Source organism: Odocoileus virginianus, chromosome 23 (assembly GCF_023699985.2).
Source record: "Odocoileus virginianus isolate 20LAN1187 ecotype Illinois chromosome 23, Ovbor_1.2, whole genome shotgun sequence".
Classification (NCBI taxonomy): domain Eukaryota; kingdom Metazoa; phylum Chordata; class Mammalia; order Artiodactyla; family Cervidae; genus Odocoileus; species Odocoileus virginianus.
Window position 1 is genome coordinate 31,095,453 of NC_069696.1, and position 18,311 is coordinate 31,113,763.

Consider the following 18,311-nt stretch of genomic DNA (forward strand, 5'->3'; position numbering starts at 1 on the left):
AGACGCAGCTTCCAGTGGCAGGCATGCACCACAAGGCCAGCACAAGTTAGTCTGGTCCTTGGCATCAAGGGTTTGAAGTCAGTTGTCAAGCTTGAATATTTCAAAACAACCCGCAATGTTTCGGATATTCTGCCTCAATGACCCCACAAAATAAATCCATACTTTTTAACCTATTTTTGTAGAAAATATGCCCACTGAAAATTTGGGGGACAGGCAGAACCAAGGCCATGCATTCAATATTACAAATCAAATAGTTCCTCTTAATTTTTATTAAAATAGTGCCACTGTGTGTGTTTGGGGTTCCTTTCCTCCAAGAGAGATTAAACATGTTGTGCATAGGTTATCCTTGTTATGTCCCTGAGATGAGGTTTCTATAAACTGTGTCACATGTGAAGAAACGTGGGTTATATGTGACAGTCCTTCATATGATTTGAAAATGAAAAAGGGAGTGTGTGTTTAAGATATTTTTGTTGAGAAGATCCAAAGAACCCCTGCATCCTTTGCTCCTGCAGCCATGTGAAGTCCACGTGGCTTTAACTGGGGTCTTTTCTCTTCTTGTGTCTGCAGTGAAGCATCCAAGTCAACCAGATCCATGCACAGAGCCCCAACACACACACACACACACACACACACACACACACACCCAACGCTACATACCCCATTCAAGAGGGAAAAAATAAATTTTGAAGTATTCTATATTTAAGACTTGAAATTGTCTCTGTGTGGAAAATCACTTATCTGTAGGACTTATGTGCATGTGTTCTATAATCTTATATGTATGTTTTTATTTTTTATTTATTTTTTTTTTTTAATTTGAGTTGCATTTACTTGGAGGTGGGGGGAGGGCATAATCTTTTCAGAGCAATTTTTTAATTGGAGGATAATTGCTTTACAATGTTGTGTTGGTTTCTGCCATACAGTGGAAACAGTCACTTTATATATGTGTACATACATATATATATACTCTTGCCTGGAGAATTCCACGGACAGAGGAGCCTGGCGGGCTGCACAGTCCATGGGGTCGCAAAGAGTCGGACACGACTGAGCGACTAACACTTTCAAAAATATATATATATATGTATACGTGTATATAAATCCCTCCTCCCTCTTGAGATTCCCTCCCCCTCCTTCAGATCAACTTTAAGCTGAACCTGGACTGGATGTACCTGATCTTCCTTTGAGGAGTTCACATTCACCAGAACTGCTCTATGAGCACCTTTTGACTATAGGTGTGTAACTCTTACACTAAGAATTTAGTTCAGTACACCAGTGCCAATAGCTGGGGACTCTGTTCCTTATCTAGATCCTCAGTAGGCTGGACCATTAAGAGGAAGGATTCCAGTAGGGAAGTCCAATCACAAGAAGATTTCTTGTTCTATAAAATGATTTATATAGCAGTCACATCAACAATCATTCACAATTTCATGATCAAAATATTTCAGGTTTAGGATAAATGTCCGAGTTGTTCAGGGATTCCACGGTTCTTTAATAGCAGAGTTAGAACTTTCACCAGATTTTTCAATTCCAAGGCTAACACATAGGCTAATGGTGTTTAGAACCTTGGTGACCAAGGGGCCATTTACAGCTTATTTTTATGCTCAGAAACGACATGGTTATAGGTGGTTTTGAGATGAGATTTACAGATGATGAAGCTAACATTGAGTAACCTACTTTCTGGAGCTTTATTTTTTTTTTTCTCTCAGCAATGTCTGATTGGGGATCTTGGCATTCCTGGACATAGTTTGGCAACCACTCCATTAAGCAGGCTACCCAGGTGACACTAGTGGTAAAGAACCCGCTTGCCAATGCAGGAGATGTTAGAGACCCAGATTCAATCCCTGGGTCGGGCAGATCTCCTGGAGAAGGAAATGGCAACCCACTCCAGTATTCTAGCCTGGAGAATCCCACGGACAGAGGAGTCTGGCGGGCTACAGTCCATGGGGTCGCAAAGAGTCAGACACGACTGAAGTAACTTAGCACATACACAAGCTACTGAACATAGTTTCTTGTTTTTTTTATTAACACATGTTGCTAGTTGACCAATCATTGCCAGTTTTGGCCAACACACAGTGTTTACATCGCAGAAACTTGTTCTCCACTTCTAATGTTGTTGTAGTCTTTATGTCAGCAATCAGTAAGGTCAAAACAAGCACAGTCTGTCCTTCAGGGCTGGCTCTTGTGTTTGGGATTCATCTAAGCTGCCTGCTACACCCACACACAAACATCCCCAGATCAAGCTCAAATGGTTGGCTCGACTCCTGAAAGCACCCTCCATCTGTACGACAAGTGAAAAGACCGTCAGACTTCCAGGAAGGCTCACTAACAGTGCATAAGGGCCATTGTCACGTCGTGGGCACCACGTTTCTGGGGACAGAGGGGAGCTTCCTAGGAGAGAAGAAGCCTTCTGTATTAGCTTTAGTCGTCCAGCACCCTCTGTAACTGGAAAGCCTTTCTTCTGCTTTCTTGCAGCTCTCGTACTTTGTCCTGAGTGCCCTTGGCCTGACGGTGTGCGTGTTGGCCGTGGCGTTCGCCGCTCACCACTATGCCCAGCTCGCACAGTTTACCTGCGGAACCGCGTTCGACTCCTGCCAGTGCAGACTGCCCTCCTCCGAGCCCCTCAGCAGGACCTTCGTGTACCGGGATGTGACTGACTGCACCAGCATCACTGGCACTTTCAAACTGTTCCTCCTCATCCAGATGATTCTGAACTTGGTCTGTGGCTTGGTGTGCTTGTTGGCCTGCTTTGTGATGTGGAAACACAGGTACCAGGTCTTTTATGTGGGTGTCAGGATGTGCTCCGGGACAGCTTCCGAAGGTCAGCAGCAGAAGGTCTAACACTCTTGCTCAAAGGTGGAAGAGAAAACAGCAGCCTGACTGAGATTTTTTTTTTTTTTTTTAAGGAAGAGAAAGAAAAGGAAGGAAGAAAAACTTTTGACAGTAATCAGTATTCACCATTCTAAATGAATATTTTTCTATTTTTCAGGAAATGAAAGAGCATTTTTTCAGGTTTCCATAGTATTTTTTTAAATAAATTCCTAAGATTTAAATTGACTTTGAGATGTTTAAAAAAAAAAAAACCACAGAACAGAGAGAGAAAGGTATAGATCTACCTTTAGAGTCTGGAGTCTATTCTTACTACTCTTGTATCTAATACTTATATAATCTTCTTTCCTGTTAGTCCAGCTTGATTAGGACAGTTTCAGGCCCACTTGCTAAATCTTCTAGAATCTTCCTCCAGCCCCTCACCCTTCCTGCCATGATTGTTACTACACTTCAGAGGAAGGCAGGAGGCAGGACCTAGGGGAGAACTGAACAGCCAGGCTGCCTCTCTCTGTTCTATTTTCCCTGGTAGAGATGTCTCCAAGGCATGAAAACAGCCTGAAAGAGCAGAGTAGAAAAGGAAGAGACTTTGTAAAAAGGCTAAATAATTACAAACACCTGGGCCGGGGCGGCCTTTCTCCTCCGCTCCCTCAGTTTGGGTCTGTAAGCAGATCACTTAGTGAATGCTTTGGATGATTGTCTGCTTCTCAATAATTGAAAGTTGGTGGTAGCTATATTCTTAATGGGGCTTCCCTGATGTAGAAGGCTTAAAAATAATTACATTATGCTTCTATTCTGTCATCTAAAACAAATCATTAAAACTAATTTCTAGCTAATTGTTAATTATAACAATGCTCAGAAGTCTATTTAATGAGCTCTAGCTGTACTTACGTAGCACCATCGGTATTAGGAGAAATTACTCATGAGAGAGGAGGTTTAATGATTCTTCCTTCTGAAAGCCAAGCTTTGCAAGGGAGAAAAAAAAATTTTTTTTTATTAATAGCTCAGGTTAAAAATACTCATTTAAATAAAAACAAGAGCATTTGTAATGGGGAATGTTTATACAAATAGCACATTTGTGATGTTTTATAAAGTTTCTCTCTTGGCAGCTAAGTACTTTTGAGGAAGATTAGGTAATGCTGATGTGTTCCATTCACGAAACTCTATTTGATATGTAATTCTATTGTTGATTTGTGTGCACAAACAACTAGAGCCTTAAACTAATATTTTGAGGTCCTTGTTTGAACACTGGGCCATTGACTTGGAGGGTAGTTTTTGGTTTTGTTTTGTTTTGAAGTGACTTAAGAGAACAAGGACACTCTGGTTGGAGACTTTCCTCCCTAATTATTGTTCTCATTGAATTTGGAACAATATCAATGTTTTAAGGAAGGAGCGCAGATGCAAATTCATGTAGCATAAGTGTTCCCAAGAACTTTCTCTATTAGGCTGCTTTGTTGAAAGCAGAAACTCAAGATAATAATTGAGCTTAATTTGCTTCCTTCTCCACATTGCCTATAGATATATTTTACTAATAATTAAATCTTACCCTTAAAAAATAATTTCTGTTGTTTGCCTTAAAAGGCATTTGAATAATTCCACTGATTGCGACAGAAGTGTCAATCATTACATACTATAAATATGAAAAAAACCCGGGAAATATTAAGTTAGTTGGAGGATTATAAATACAGATTATGCCCTCCAGATAAAACACTTGATTAACAGATGTTAAAACCTTTTTATGTGTTGACTTGTTTTAAAAATGACCTTCCTACATACTAGCTCATGCCGAAAATGCACATTTGAGGGCTTAGTGGATGACTTGAGAGCAGAGGTTTCATCATGCACAAAAATTACATCAGTGCAACACCAAGCCTCTTGGTGACAACCTGAAAAATACTTTGTGCCCTGTTTTTAAAAAATTCCAATAACTGAGTCCATTTTTTATTTTGATAGTTTCCTACAAAAGAAAATGACTGATACTCTGTGGGCTCTTTTCTAAAGAGCAAGAAACCAGTACTTTAATGCTAATTACTGTGAATAAGGCACCCTTGGAAGCACACTCTGAATACCTTAAAAAACTTTTTTATGGCAAACACTACAAATTTTTCTATCAGAAAATTAAATCCTACACAACACTAAGGTGCTCCATGCTTTACAAGCAACTCACAGGGTATTTCAAATGGTAGAATAACTTTAGGTTATGTGCTTCCTTTTTTTAAAAATAATGCAGCCAGTAAGAACTGACATAATAATAAACTTGATAATAATCAGGAGACATATATATATATATATGTATATATGATGTAGGTCTTCTCAGGTGGCTCAGTGGTAAAGAATCTGCATGCCAATCCAGGAGACACAGAAGACGTAGGTTCAATCCCTGGGTTGGGAAGATTCTTTGGAGAAGGAAATGGTAACCCACTCCAGTATTCTTGCCTGGAGAATTCCATGGATAGAGGAGCCTGGCAGGCTATAGTCCATGGGGTCACAAAGAGTCAGACATGACTGAGTGACTGACACACACACATATATGTTGTATATATAATGAGGATTTTGCTATTGTGTGACTGAATCATTCTGAAATCCCTAAAGAAAGAAAAAAAATTGTTAAGTGAAAGAATAAAAAATAAAATGAAAAAAATTAAAAAGGAAAGAAAGGGAAGATTTCTATGCTGCAAACTCACTGTGTATTGATACATGTGAGAATTGTGTTGCATGAATAACAAACTGCTTTGGGCTGAACTTGAAGTATTTTGAGGTTGTGTTTTGCAAATATTGAAGTTACAGTAATGGCAACAGAAAGGAACAGATACAGAGCTTTACACTTAGCAAAATGTTACATTTAAAATCTGACAAGGAGCCAAGATGGTGACTGTCTCTTCTAAACCATGAAACACTAAGATTTGCGCAATCCTCCTCCTCTCCCACCTCCTTCAGGAGAATTAAATGAATCAAGACTTTGAAAAGAGGGGGAACAGCCAGGACTTGGCAGCACTTGAAATAGGAGGAATACAGCAGCCTAAATGTGCAGACTTTGTAACCAAGCCCACCAGAGATCAGTCTGTGCTTTCACGTGACCACCATCTGTGCCTCCCTCGCTCCATCCAAATTTGTGTAGGCAGCTCATTGGAGCCATTCCTAAAAATATAGCTACACCAGGCCCTGGAAACTGTAGTCAAGTAACAGGCCTAAGTTTTTTCCCTCCTCGAGTTAAACCTCCATTAGATCTCTTTTGAAGGACCTTTCAGCTGCAGGCATCAGTGTATTCTGACAGCGAGACACGTTAGGTGTGTGTTTTCTATTTGTATCCAGGACATCAGGATCTGTTCATCTTCTTGTACTTCCTCTCTTGCACGCAGTATATCTGGACTATGTTTATAGATCTGTTTAGTAAAGGGTGGGATAGAGGATATCCAAGGGAGTTTCCGAGGGGCAGAGATGAATCAGTTAACGATAATCAGAAATGAACTTAAAAGTTGGCTTGAAAAAATAATCACGTCCTATCATGACACATACCTTTACGTTTTCTAGCTCCTGTCATTGAACTGTCGCTGTGTGGCTGTACATTTCTATAAATCCTGCTGACTCAGTTCTCACTGTACTCAAAAGAACTCAATCGTGTGTTTAGATGTACGTGTATTCAGGGTAGTGTTACAAAGTGCGGATGGCCACATATACTGACTCACAGTGGAAACATTCATTTGGAGAAAGCCTCAGTGGCTCAGCCTGTGAAATGAGCCTGTGATTGGTTCTTCTAATTGTCTAGTATTTTATTATCTCAAAGAATTAGTCCCTTTGAAAACATTGGTCTGTACTTTGGTGCTGCGGTTTTGTTCTTCTGGCATTGAGGGTATAGTGATTAGAAAACAAAGTGTATCTTACATGTTTGAGGTGGTTGTTTTTGAGAGGGTGTGTATAATGTAGATTTTCTTTGTTAATAAAATTTTCATAATCTCTGAAAATGCTGTGTTTGAATGTGTTTTAAAGTGATGGTACGTTGCACATGAACTAGTCTACATAAAATCTCTCAACTTAGTGTTTACATCAAAAATCTGGGTTTAAAAGAGTAGACAAGCACCAATATGAATTTTGACTCCAGTGTTCTTTTGGTACACTACATCCACTGTCAAAGTCGAGGTTGTAAATTCTCTCCAGGCAAAGGAAGTTGAAAAAAAATTTTTGCAAAAGATACTTGGAATGCTGATCTTCATTTATACATATAAATGTTAAGTAGCATGCATGCTCAGTTGTGTCCAACTCTTCCGACCCCATGAACTATAGCCTGTCAGGCTCCTCTAACTATGGGATTTTCCAGCAAGAATACTGCAGTGGGTTGCCTTTTCTTCCTCCAGAGGATCTTCCTGACCCAGGGATCGAACCCACATCTCCTGCTGCTTCTGCATTGGCAGGCAGATTCTTTACCACTGAGTCATGTAGGAAGCTCCAAGTTTGGCCTAAAAGAATGGGATACATGTCAAGTATTATATGCTCAATCATACTCAACACTGAATTATACATAAAAACAGACAGCCTATTCCATTTCAAACCTGAAAACAAGGGTTCCTTCTTACCAACTCAGAGGCAATTCAAATAGTTGATTAAACTGTAAAATGCTAGTTCAGCTTGTAGAATGCCAGAGGAAAGGGGTAACAGTTAGGACACACGCTCTGAGCTGGACTTACTATCCTTAGTCCTAAGACTGCAAGTCCTAGGGTTAGGAATCTGACTGTCACTTTCTGGCTGTGTGACTTTGGACAAACGGTTTAGTTTTGTTTCTTCACCTATAAAGTGGAGAAAAACATAACTGCCTCACAGAGTCATGGGAAAGCTTAGATGAAATAGCACTTTGCAAAGTGGCTCATAGAAGGGGCTTGGTTAATATTTGGTTTCCTCCTTCCTTGCATGCATGCATGCTAAGTCATTTCAGTCATATCCAACTCTTTGCAACCCCATCGATTGCACCATCCCAGGTGGCACTAGTGGTAAAGAACCTGCCTGATAATGAGGAGATGTAAGAGATGTGAGTTTGATCCCTGGGTCAGGAAGATTCCCTGGAGGAGGAAATGGCAACACACTCCAGTGTTCTTGCCTGGAAAATCCCATGGACAGAGGTGCCTGATGGACTGCAGTCCATAGGGCCTCAAAGAGTCAGACACGACTGAAGCACTTAGCATGCATGACTGTAGCCTGCCTGGCTTCTTTGTTCATGGCATTTTCCAGGCGTGAATACTGGAGTGGGTTGCCATTTCCTCCTACAGGGTATCTTCCTAACTCAGGGATCAAGCCTGTATTTCTTACATCTCCTGCATTGGCAGGTGGGTTCTTTAACACTAGTTCGCTAACACTTCCTTTTAATAAGCCAGGAACAATATCAAATGGGCCTCAAACAGAAATTCTGCTTTTAAAATAAGATAGTATCAGTTTTTGCTCATGATGTTCATGGAATCATTTGCTGGTGGGATCCCTATTTGTTGGTTTACATACCTGGATATGTCATCTTCTCTCAACTCTTCTCTCTGGCAGAAGTAGAAACTGAGACATTTCTCCTGATTTTCATAGCCTTTGGAATTTTATGTAACAGAAGCATGTTTAACCCCAACTCTTAAAGTGTAACTTTATCAAGCATTGGTATTATACATTATCACTCTACTGCTTATTAGGTTGTAACATACAATCCCTCATTTATTTAAAAACCAACCATCGAACACCTTTAATATGCTTGATTCTGTGGATTGCTGATTCTCATTCAAGGATCATAAAAGGTTTTATTTTTGTGTACAGTCAGAAAATACCAGAGAATCTCCAGGCTGGATAGGAAAACATTCATATAAATCTTTATACTTGTGGTGAATTTAATTATTAAAACCCTACAGCCAAAAATCTACTTTTTCTCTTGATAGAGTCTATTTATCTTTGTACTTCAGGACAAATTATTATAAATTGTTTTTTTACTTGACAGATTCATGTTTTATAAGTCAGTGTTTATGAAGTACAGGACTAATGTCAGTTACTGCACATTGAAAATTCAGATTGTAAGTGAATGAAAATAAAACTAATGTGTGGGGATGCCAACTTGGAGACAATATTTCATTCTCCTATTTCTTTCTAACATATACACACACAAACATGTTTATTCAGGTTTCCCTGGTAGCTCAGCTAGTAAAGGATCTGCCTGCAATGCAGGAAACCCCAGTTCAATTCCTGGGTAGGGAAGATCCCCTGGAGAAGGGATAGCTGCCCACTCTAGTATTCTTGGGCTTCCCTGGTGGCTGACAGTAAAGGATCTGCCTGCGATGAGGGAGACCTGGGTTCGGAAGATCCCCTGGTGGAGAGCATGGCTACCCACTCCAGTATTCTTGCCTGGAGAGTTCCATGGACAAAGGAGCCTGGCGGGCTACAGTCCATTGGGTTGCAAAGAGTCGGACACGACTGAACAACTAAGCAGACAGCTGAGCATGTCTGTTGATTCTTCCCAAAGCCTAGGTTCTTAGAGGAAGTCTTTTTCTGTTTGGAAAGGTCATCAGAAAGATCCTTTAATCAAAGAGATGAGGGATATACACTCAGGTTTAGTTTGGGGGAAAAGCAGATACTAGGGCAATAAATCAAATTATTGGATTATTTCAATTCAATTGAATTGATTCCAACTGAGAATGAAGCCTTTTGATTAACAAGACCCTCAAACTGGGGCAAGGGAGGAAGATGGGATGACCTGTGGGACTTGTGCTGGCCCTTCCTCTTCCACATGAGTCCTGCTGGAGAGGGAGGTAGGGGTCCCCGGGATGCTGCTGCCAGGAGTTTCAGAGGAGGCTTGGACAGTGCCCGGAGAGGGGCTGAACAGTCAGAGGCCAAGGGCACTTTGGGGTTTCTGAACCATGACACATGGGAGACACTTCTCTCTGGGTGGGGTGCTCTGCTTACTCTGACTTTCTACTCAGACCCTTCTCCCCAGAAACTTAGTGTATTGTCTTCCCATCTGGGTGTGCTTGTAGAGAGCAAGAGGATTACTCTCAAGGACCAAAGAAGCAATGGCTATTGTGACTGGAGAAGATGACTGTAATCTTACGATTCGTCTCCCAATATCTTCCCAGCTGCTGCTGCTGCTAAGTTGCTTCAGTCGTGTCTGACTCTTTGTGACCCCGTGGACTGTAGCCCACCAGGCTCCTCAGTCCATGGGATTCTCCAGGCAAGAATACTGGAGCGGGTTGCTATGCTCTCCTCCAAAGGATCTTCCTGACCCAGGGATCGAACCCGCATATCTTATGTCTCTTGCATTGGCAGACGGGTTCTTAACCATTAGCGTCACCTGGGAAGCCCACATCTTCCAAGGCCCATGTTAAATAGACTGTTAGTACCTAGGGAGGATGTGAAAGTGGTCTGCCAGCAGAGTGAACTGTCAGTAGTAGAGGAACCAGAGTCTGAACGTTATGGGATTAAAGTTCTCACCAGCCTCAGTGGATTATGTTTACTTTTCTTTCCCTCAGGATAGAATTCACATATTCTTACAAAGTAGGCAATGTTCCCTCAGATACTATTATGGGCAAGAGCGGATTTCCGATTTTTTATTACATTTTTTTCTTAGATTGCAATAAAAGTGACCAAAGGATGGTTATACAACTGAAAGGAGAGAGCGCATTTATGTATTTTACTATAGAGAAGTTTGCACTGTGGACATTGAGCTTGGCTATGTATCCAGCAGCTGGGAGCGTGTCCTTGGACAGACGTAGCGAGGAGAGACACCTTGAGTGTATCTGGGCCCTGGATGAGGGGGCTGTGAGAAAGAAACTGGGTGCCACTTGGCCCAGCTTGGCTTAGAGTAAGAGCAGCCATCCTGGCACAGTCCTCACGGTGCCAGATTTTGAAGTTGACCTGACAACTCTAGGTCAAATGTCCAAGAAGACCACCTCTACTTCTGAGATGTATCTCTCTCTCCTGGGCTCTCTACTCTTCCAGAGAAGAGACAGCTCCCCAGCCCCATCCCATTCCACAGCCAAACCTGCCCCTCCTCATGTCCTGGCCCATGCCCATGAGACTCAACTAAGGTGTTGTTCACTCTGGTGCAGGGTGCAGGGTTGGGTCAAGACCTTGAATACAGCTGTTGTTCAGTGACCCCATAGACTGCAGTTCGCCAGACTTCCCTATCCTTCACCATCTTCCAGAGTTTGCTCAAATTCATGCCCATTGAGTCAGTGATGCCATCTGATCATACCATCCTCTGTCGCCCCCTTCTCCTCCTGCCCTGCATCTTTCCTAGCATCAGGGTCTTTCCCAATGAGTTGACTCTTGACATCAGGCGGCCAGAGTAATGGAGCTTCAGTTTCAGCAACAGTCCTGCCAATGAATATTAAGGGTTGATACTCAGGTTTGATTTCCTTTAAACACAGAGATGCCTGAAAGTATGGTTTTCATTTTCACAGGCTATTTCTAAAGATCAGAAAATATCTCAGGTCCAGAGAAAGGGGGCATGATGCCAAAGAGGGGAGACCAGCCCGGTTGGCCTTCCAACACAACCCTGTGGGCAGCCACCTACTCTGTCTGGGCAGAGGAAGCAGAGCTTCAGAGCTTGCGGGACGTGGAGAACATTTGCCCTGGGCCCTGACTCCGGCTGTGGCTTGGGAACCCGCGTAGGTTTGTGGAGGCTGCGGCTGCCGGTTACAGCTGAGCAAACGCCAACTCAGACTCATGGAAGGGAAGCATGCAGAGTCTGTGGGAAGGGCTCTCTCCTCCCACCATCTCAGAGGGCTCTTTATTGTGGAAGACAGAATGGGGAGGCAAAGGGAAGAATCCATACAGAACCTCGCTGCCCCCAGTGCCAGGCTCCCTGAGCATTGCCTGTGACAACTCACCAAGGTTGACTGCCTTCGCTCAGACCCCGGGCTCCTCTCTTCATCCCACACAGAACACCCTCGGAGCCTGGCTTGGCTTCACCCTGTTGCCCAGGGGAGAACGTGTCAGGCAATAAGCAGGAAAAAAGTGCTCATGTCTTATTGAAAAAGGCCCAAATTGTAACTTAACAGGATGATCTTCTTTCTAATTTTTTATTTCCAAAATGTGCTTTCCCCCAGAGTCCTTGAGCACAGACCTGTGGTTTTCTCTCTTGGGTTTTACAGCCTTTCTGCCTCAAGCCAAGAGACTTGGCTCCACTCCCCCTGAGTCAGAGTCTCGGCTGGTAGCTGAACCCAGGAAGCTCTGGCCCCACGTCTCTCCCTGGAACCACCAGACCACACAGCCTCCTGGGCTCAATCCTTTGGCTGGGTGTCTTGCCTCCTCTTTGTTTGGAAAGAGATGTCTTACGTAACCACACAACCTACTAAATGCTCCATTGTGTTCCACTTGGGAGAGCTCAAAATAACCCATTCGTGACATATGACTTATCACAAAGATGGAATCTATTACCCACCTAGCCACAGCCCCCAAGGAGTGAGACTCACCTATCTTACTCAGATCAACGATCCCAATTCCAGCAAGACTTAACACCTGTGGTCTTTGGGGAATTATAAGTTCAGGACACCGTGGAGGAAATACAAAGCCTGGTTCATCTATAGGTCACAGTGTTTTGCTCAAACAGCACAAGAAAGTCATTTGTAGTTCAAGGTTGAGACAGGCATAAACAACTCCGTCGGGTGATTCTCCTACTAATCTGATTTTGATAAACAACTGATGAAAACGGGAGGTGTGTGTGTCTGGTCACCAGTGGAGAGATACCCAGGCAGTGAAATCAGTTGCTCTTATCTCACTGAGCTGGATTTATTTCAAGGCTCCTGTTAATAGCCCACAATGCCAACAACTGTGATCACTGCCCCAGACTGGAGAACCCTCTGAGAAGAATGACAGAAACCCATTGGGAAGGTCTTCTCCATCTTTATTGTCTATGAATCCCTGATTAGCCCTGTTGGGAATTAGTTTAAGCTGATATCTCTAGGAAAAAAACCCTCCTTGGATTCACTTAAAAATGAGAAGAACCTCTGCAGGGTGTTGCCAAGGAGCTTTTGCCATATAAGGCAGGGGTGTAGACCGGGACAAATAAAACACTGCGTTAGGTGACATCTGGTTCTGCTGCCAGAGCCGCCCGGGGGAGAGGTGCTGGAGAGAGAAGGGACATCCTGCTTCAGCCTGCTTACTCTTCCCCATGGGCCTCTTCTTCTTCCAAGGATCTCTCAAGGCTCTCACTCATCTCTTCTGCGGCAGACGTGCTCTCGCCTGAGACGAATATGTGATTAGTTTCAGCTGGAGGTACATTTCTGTCCTTGCTTGATGACATGGGAGCCCTCAGCGAAGCTTTCAGAAGGGACCCTCCCTAAACTTGGTGACGTGCAGCCAACTCCAAGAGCCTCATGAGGTGCTCCCCGGCAGCCTGGAGAGAAGAGGTGAGGGGCTGGCCCCCCTGTGCCTGCTACCCTCTGCCGTTTACTCGAGGTCTTTGTACCAGATACTGGTCCACCCAGTGCAGCATCTGTGTGTCTCTGGACAGCAGCAACCATACTAAGTGTGTAAGAAACTGTGCTGCGCCGAGCCTCGTGTGCAAATGTGCCTCCGTGTGCGTGCTAAGTCACTTCAGTCGTGTCCAACTCTTTGCGACCCTGTGGACTGTGGCTCACTAGGTTTCTCTGTCCATGGGATTCTCAAGCAAGAATAGTAGAGTGGGTTGCCATGCCCTCCTCCAGGGGATCTTCCTGACAGAAGGATCAAACCCGCATCTCTTATGTTTCCTGAATTGGCAGGCAGGTTCTTTACCACTAATGCCACCTGAGAAGCCCAAATATGCCTCCAGGTCTCATCATATCAGCTCAGTTAGAAAAAGCTGAGAGCAGAACAGGGCTTCCATTCTGGCTTCACAAGAGTGATTTTACAAGGATCTGTGAGCTGCTACAAGAACTGGGAGCTACATGGCTGCATTACAGATTTTAGGGCACGTAATTTGAAAATCGCAACCAACCTTGAAATAATAAGAAAAAAAGTTTAGCTTCTTGTGGTTTCCAATTTCCAGGAGACAAAACGGAGTTCAAGTCTACCTTAACTGAGAACATCAGATTGTTTCTGTTTTATTTGAGTACAACTTGCAGCCAGAAGTGGATGAGGGCTACTTGTACTGCAAGAACAACTCAAAAGGCAACTCATTATATCTAATGCAAGTGTCATTATAAATCCATTTTCTTTTCTAATGCTAACTTGCTGCCTAGGAAGGAATGAAAATACATATTAGAATGGCATTCCCAACTATTAATGTGCAAGATATGGAATATGGAAGAGATTACCAAGGGCAATTGTAGAATCCCAATCTTTCCAGAATATTAAATAATCTTATCTGAATTATAAGAAAAAAATTCTTTCAACTGTAAATCATGGGAATTTACCAAACCAGCAGATTTCTAATGTTGTGACTGTCCCTTTTTATTTGTCTCCTGGTCTCTTCTATCACTAAAAATACTTCCAGCTTGGGGTATTTTGGAGACAGTTTCAAAAGTAGGAAAGTTAAGGAACAGTAGATAGGAGTGGATTTGAAATATAAAATTATTATTTGAAGGTAACAATAAAAATAAAACTTAATGAAAAAAGTTCTTAAGCTTAGACTACATATTTTAAGCATATACATTAAAGTAATATGCAAAACACAGCCCTGTTTGAGTAGATTTGAGAAATCCCAGAAAGCTATTTTAAGGACCCTTTGAGTTCAGTGTTTATATGCATTTGAGAGGCCATATGTGTGTATGTGTATATGCATATGTATATATATGTATGTATATATATATAATGTATATGTACCATTATATATATATATATATCTATAATGGTCATTAAATTCATGGCTCTAAAATTAGGCTGCCTGGATTTGATTTCCAGTGTGTGGCCTTGGGCAAGCCAAATACCCTTGCTGTGCCTCTCTGACAGTTTCCTCATCTGAAGGGTAATTATAAGGTTTTTGTGAAGACTAAACCAATGCGTAAATGAACAAATGATTGTAATAGGCTTAGAATGGTGCCTATGGTCAGTGCTATGTAACTGATGATGATAAATTTGGTAAGTGTGTGCATGTGCGCTAAGTCACTTCAGTCATGTCTGATTTTTTGCAACCCTATGGACTGTAGCCCACCAGGCTCCTCTGTCCATGGGATTCTCCAGGCAAGAATACTGGAGTGGGTTGCTGCCCTCTTCCAGGTGATCTTCCCAATCCAGGGATCAAAACTGCATCTCTTACATCTCCTGCATTAGCAGGAGGGAGCTTTATCACTAGTGCCACCTGGGAAACCCATTGATGAGTATAAACTACAAGAAACTGAAATTTAGGGAAATGTCAGGAAACCAGTGGTAGCACTTGTAATTCTTATAACAAATCATAGTGCAGCAACACAAATATTAATAATTTCTGTCCTCTGGAGCATAAGTACAAAACAGTGATCCCTCTGCCCCTTGCAAACATTGGAAATGCAATTCAGATGTTGAGAGTCAGATCATAAAGAAGGCTGAGCACCGAAGAATTGATGCTTTTGAACTGTGGTGCTGAAGAAGACCCTTGAGAGTCCCTTGGACATCAAGGAGATCAAACCAGTCAATCCTAAAGGAAATCAATCCTGAATATTCATTGGAAGGACTGATGCTAAAGCTGAGGTGCTGATACTCTGGCCACCTGATGCAAAGAGCCGACTCATTGGAAAAGACCCTGATGCTAGGAAAGATGGAGAGCAGGAGGAGAAGGGGATGACAGAGGATGAGATGGTTGTATGGCATCATGGACTCAATGGGCATGAGTTTCAGCAAACTCTGGGAGATGGTGAAGGACAGGGAAGCCTGGCGTGCTGCAGTTCATAGGGTCACAAAGAGTCAGACACGACTTAACGACTGAACAACAACAATACTACTCTTGGAGCCTAAGTACGAAACAGTGATCCCTCTGCCCCTTACAAACATTGGAAGTGCAATTCAGATGATATTGTTGTGTTTATTTCCCAGCCACGATCTCTACTCAGGGCTTTGTAGTCCTGGCATGTGGGAAGCCTGAGGCTCACTGACCTGGGAAATGATGTACTAGGGCCAGAGGAAGAGTTTTAGAGCCCAGAGCCACCCCGTGGGCCACTCACTCCTCTACTCCCACAGATATAGAGGACTCCAGGTTATTAAAAAAAAAAAGCCTCATGTAGGCTTTGAGGGAGTAAAAGAGTCACAAAGACCTTCCAATCATGGGCAGTACATGCTGGGAAGGGAAACCACCATTTCTGCTTTGGAGACTCTGGATGGTTTATGAACTGAGTGTTTGCACAGTTACATGTGACTTCTTTCTTCTTTCAAACCCAGCTGGAAGAACTGCTTTCTTCCTCCTCATCCATCAGCTCTGAGCTGGTGCCCAGCACCACGCTCCACACAGGGACAAGACCTTGGCAAAGCCCTAGGAGGGACCTCTGTGTGACAGTAAGATGGCTCAAAGCAAATGGATCTTTGAACTTTTTGGATCCATGTCTAGATAGCCAAGGTCAGCCCTAGAAGCCAAGAGATAAAATCTGCAGAGGCCTTTATCAAAGCTGTTCTTACCAGGCCATGTTGTTGGCCCCAGAGGCCCCTTGGGCAGGTGCCAGAGTGGGCTTAAGATGCAAGCCTCCCCGCAGGCTTATAAATGGGCTTATAAATGCAGAGTTCTATAAATTGACATCTTGGGTTCTCTGAAGAGCTGAGACAGATGAGATTTATATTCACAACATGCTTGTGCATTAAAAATAGGAATTAAATACAGACAAGAAGAGAACTATTTGACTAGGGGGTGGTTCCTTCCTTTTCTTTAGGAGAAATGTACTGAGATCTCATCTGACCACCGGCAGACACTCCAAGCCACACCCACGACTCCGATAATTGTAGAAATAGGGCATAGCCAGGACTACCCCTTGGAGAAGGAAATAGCAACCCACTCCGGTATTCTTGCCTGGAGAATCCCATGGACAGAGGAGCCTGGCGGGCTCCAGTCCATGGGGTCACAAGAGTCCCATACGATTTAGTGACTAAACCACCAGCACCCAGGACTAACCCTGACTCTAAACCACCTCACCTTCTACCCCAAGTTCACTCTCTTTCCACGCTTTCTTTTCACATAAAGGAAGACGCACAATGGGGCGGGGCTAAGAGTGGGGACAGGACATATGCCCGCATAGCTTTGTTCTGTGTATTTTGTATTCTTTCCTCCAAAAGCAGTTCTGGAGGAAAAGGACTTGGAATGTCAGGGTTTTTTTTTTTTTTTTTTACACTATGTTCTATGGAAACCTAGGATTTACTGAAGGTTGGTGTATTCTTTCGCGAGAGTAGATTTCAGGTGGTTTGTTGTTGTTGTTGTTTTAATGAAATTATCAGATTAAAAACATTTTTTTAAGAAATAGTATTTCTGTTCTCCGACCCCCAGATTATACTCCCTTCCACACTCTACAACCTTGCATTTTTTTCCAAGTACAGTCAGGGCCCTTGACATAAATCCAAAAGGGGAAATGTTTGTCTGCTCTCAGGTTTTAACTATAGAGTCTTGTTATTTACAGGATCAGTTATTCAGTACACTTGTTTTACCGTAATAAGGAAAAAATATGAAAAGGGAAAAGAAAATGTTTTACAATTTCTGTAGTTCACTCCCAAACCTTTCTCCTTAGCATTTGCTTCTTTATCTTAACATCATTGCATTTTAGCTGGAAGGAAACCTCTTGTCCAACTTGTTTCCTTTAACAGAAAACCAAGCTGAGGCCACATGAGGGTAAGTGACTTGCTCAAGGTTACTCAACTCCACTTCTCTATCCTTTCTCTACTTAACTTGTCTTTGGCATAAGTTCTTTCTGTTTTATTTTTTTACCCTGTGCCATATTTCACTGTTTGATTGGAATCTGCAATGACACACTTTCTGACTTCAACAGATTGGAAATCCCCACTCCATATTCTCAAGGAGAGTAAGGGTGGTTTTGTATTTTTCCAGAACAAGGTGAAAACCCCACATTCATTTTGCTAATATATTCCAGGACATTTCTTCTACACTTTTTTTTGGTAGAATAAAAAAACCGAATAAAATAAAAGTTACTCATTTGCTCCCAACCTCAGTGACCCCGAATAAGCAGAGGAGAGGAAAGAGTGATTCAGGGGAACCCAAGAACCTGCTTGAAGAAGAGCAGCTCTAAGTGGCTGGGCAACACAGAGGGGCAGAATAAATAGCCCCTGGACAATGTGCATTTGGTGCTGATAAGATGACCCTGGGGACTGGAACCTCCAGGAGCTACTGTTGGCCTCACTTAAAGACACAGACTCCAGAACCCGTCGGATTGCTAAGGGTCCAAGTCTAGATTTTGCTGCCATTTATCAGGTCGTATGGTTAGTCGCTAAGTCATGTCTGACTCTCCTGGAGGGGGTCGCCATGTCCTTCTCTGGCGGATCTTCCTAGTGACTAAACAACAGCAACAACCAACTACAGACTCTTAGGAAAAATTCCTAACTACTCCATACCTACGTCCCTTCATCCATAAACTTAATAAGAGCACTTA

At 42.8% G+C, this 18,311-nt stretch overlaps 1 protein-coding gene across 1 annotated transcript in view; it reads left to right on the top strand.

Annotated features, from left to right (window-relative positions):
• Positions 1-6,782, top strand: part of SSPN (sarcospan) — a 44,957-nt gene extending 38,175 nt beyond the window's left edge. The window contains exon 3 of the mRNA XM_020907342.2: positions 2,470-6,782. Within this exon, the coding sequence (XP_020763001.2) occupies positions 2,470-2,835 (366 nt within the window). The 3' untranslated portion in view covers positions 2,836-6,782. The remainder of the gene's footprint in view (positions 1-2,469) is intronic.
• The last annotated feature ends 11,529 nt before the right edge of the window (positions 6,783-18,311 follow it).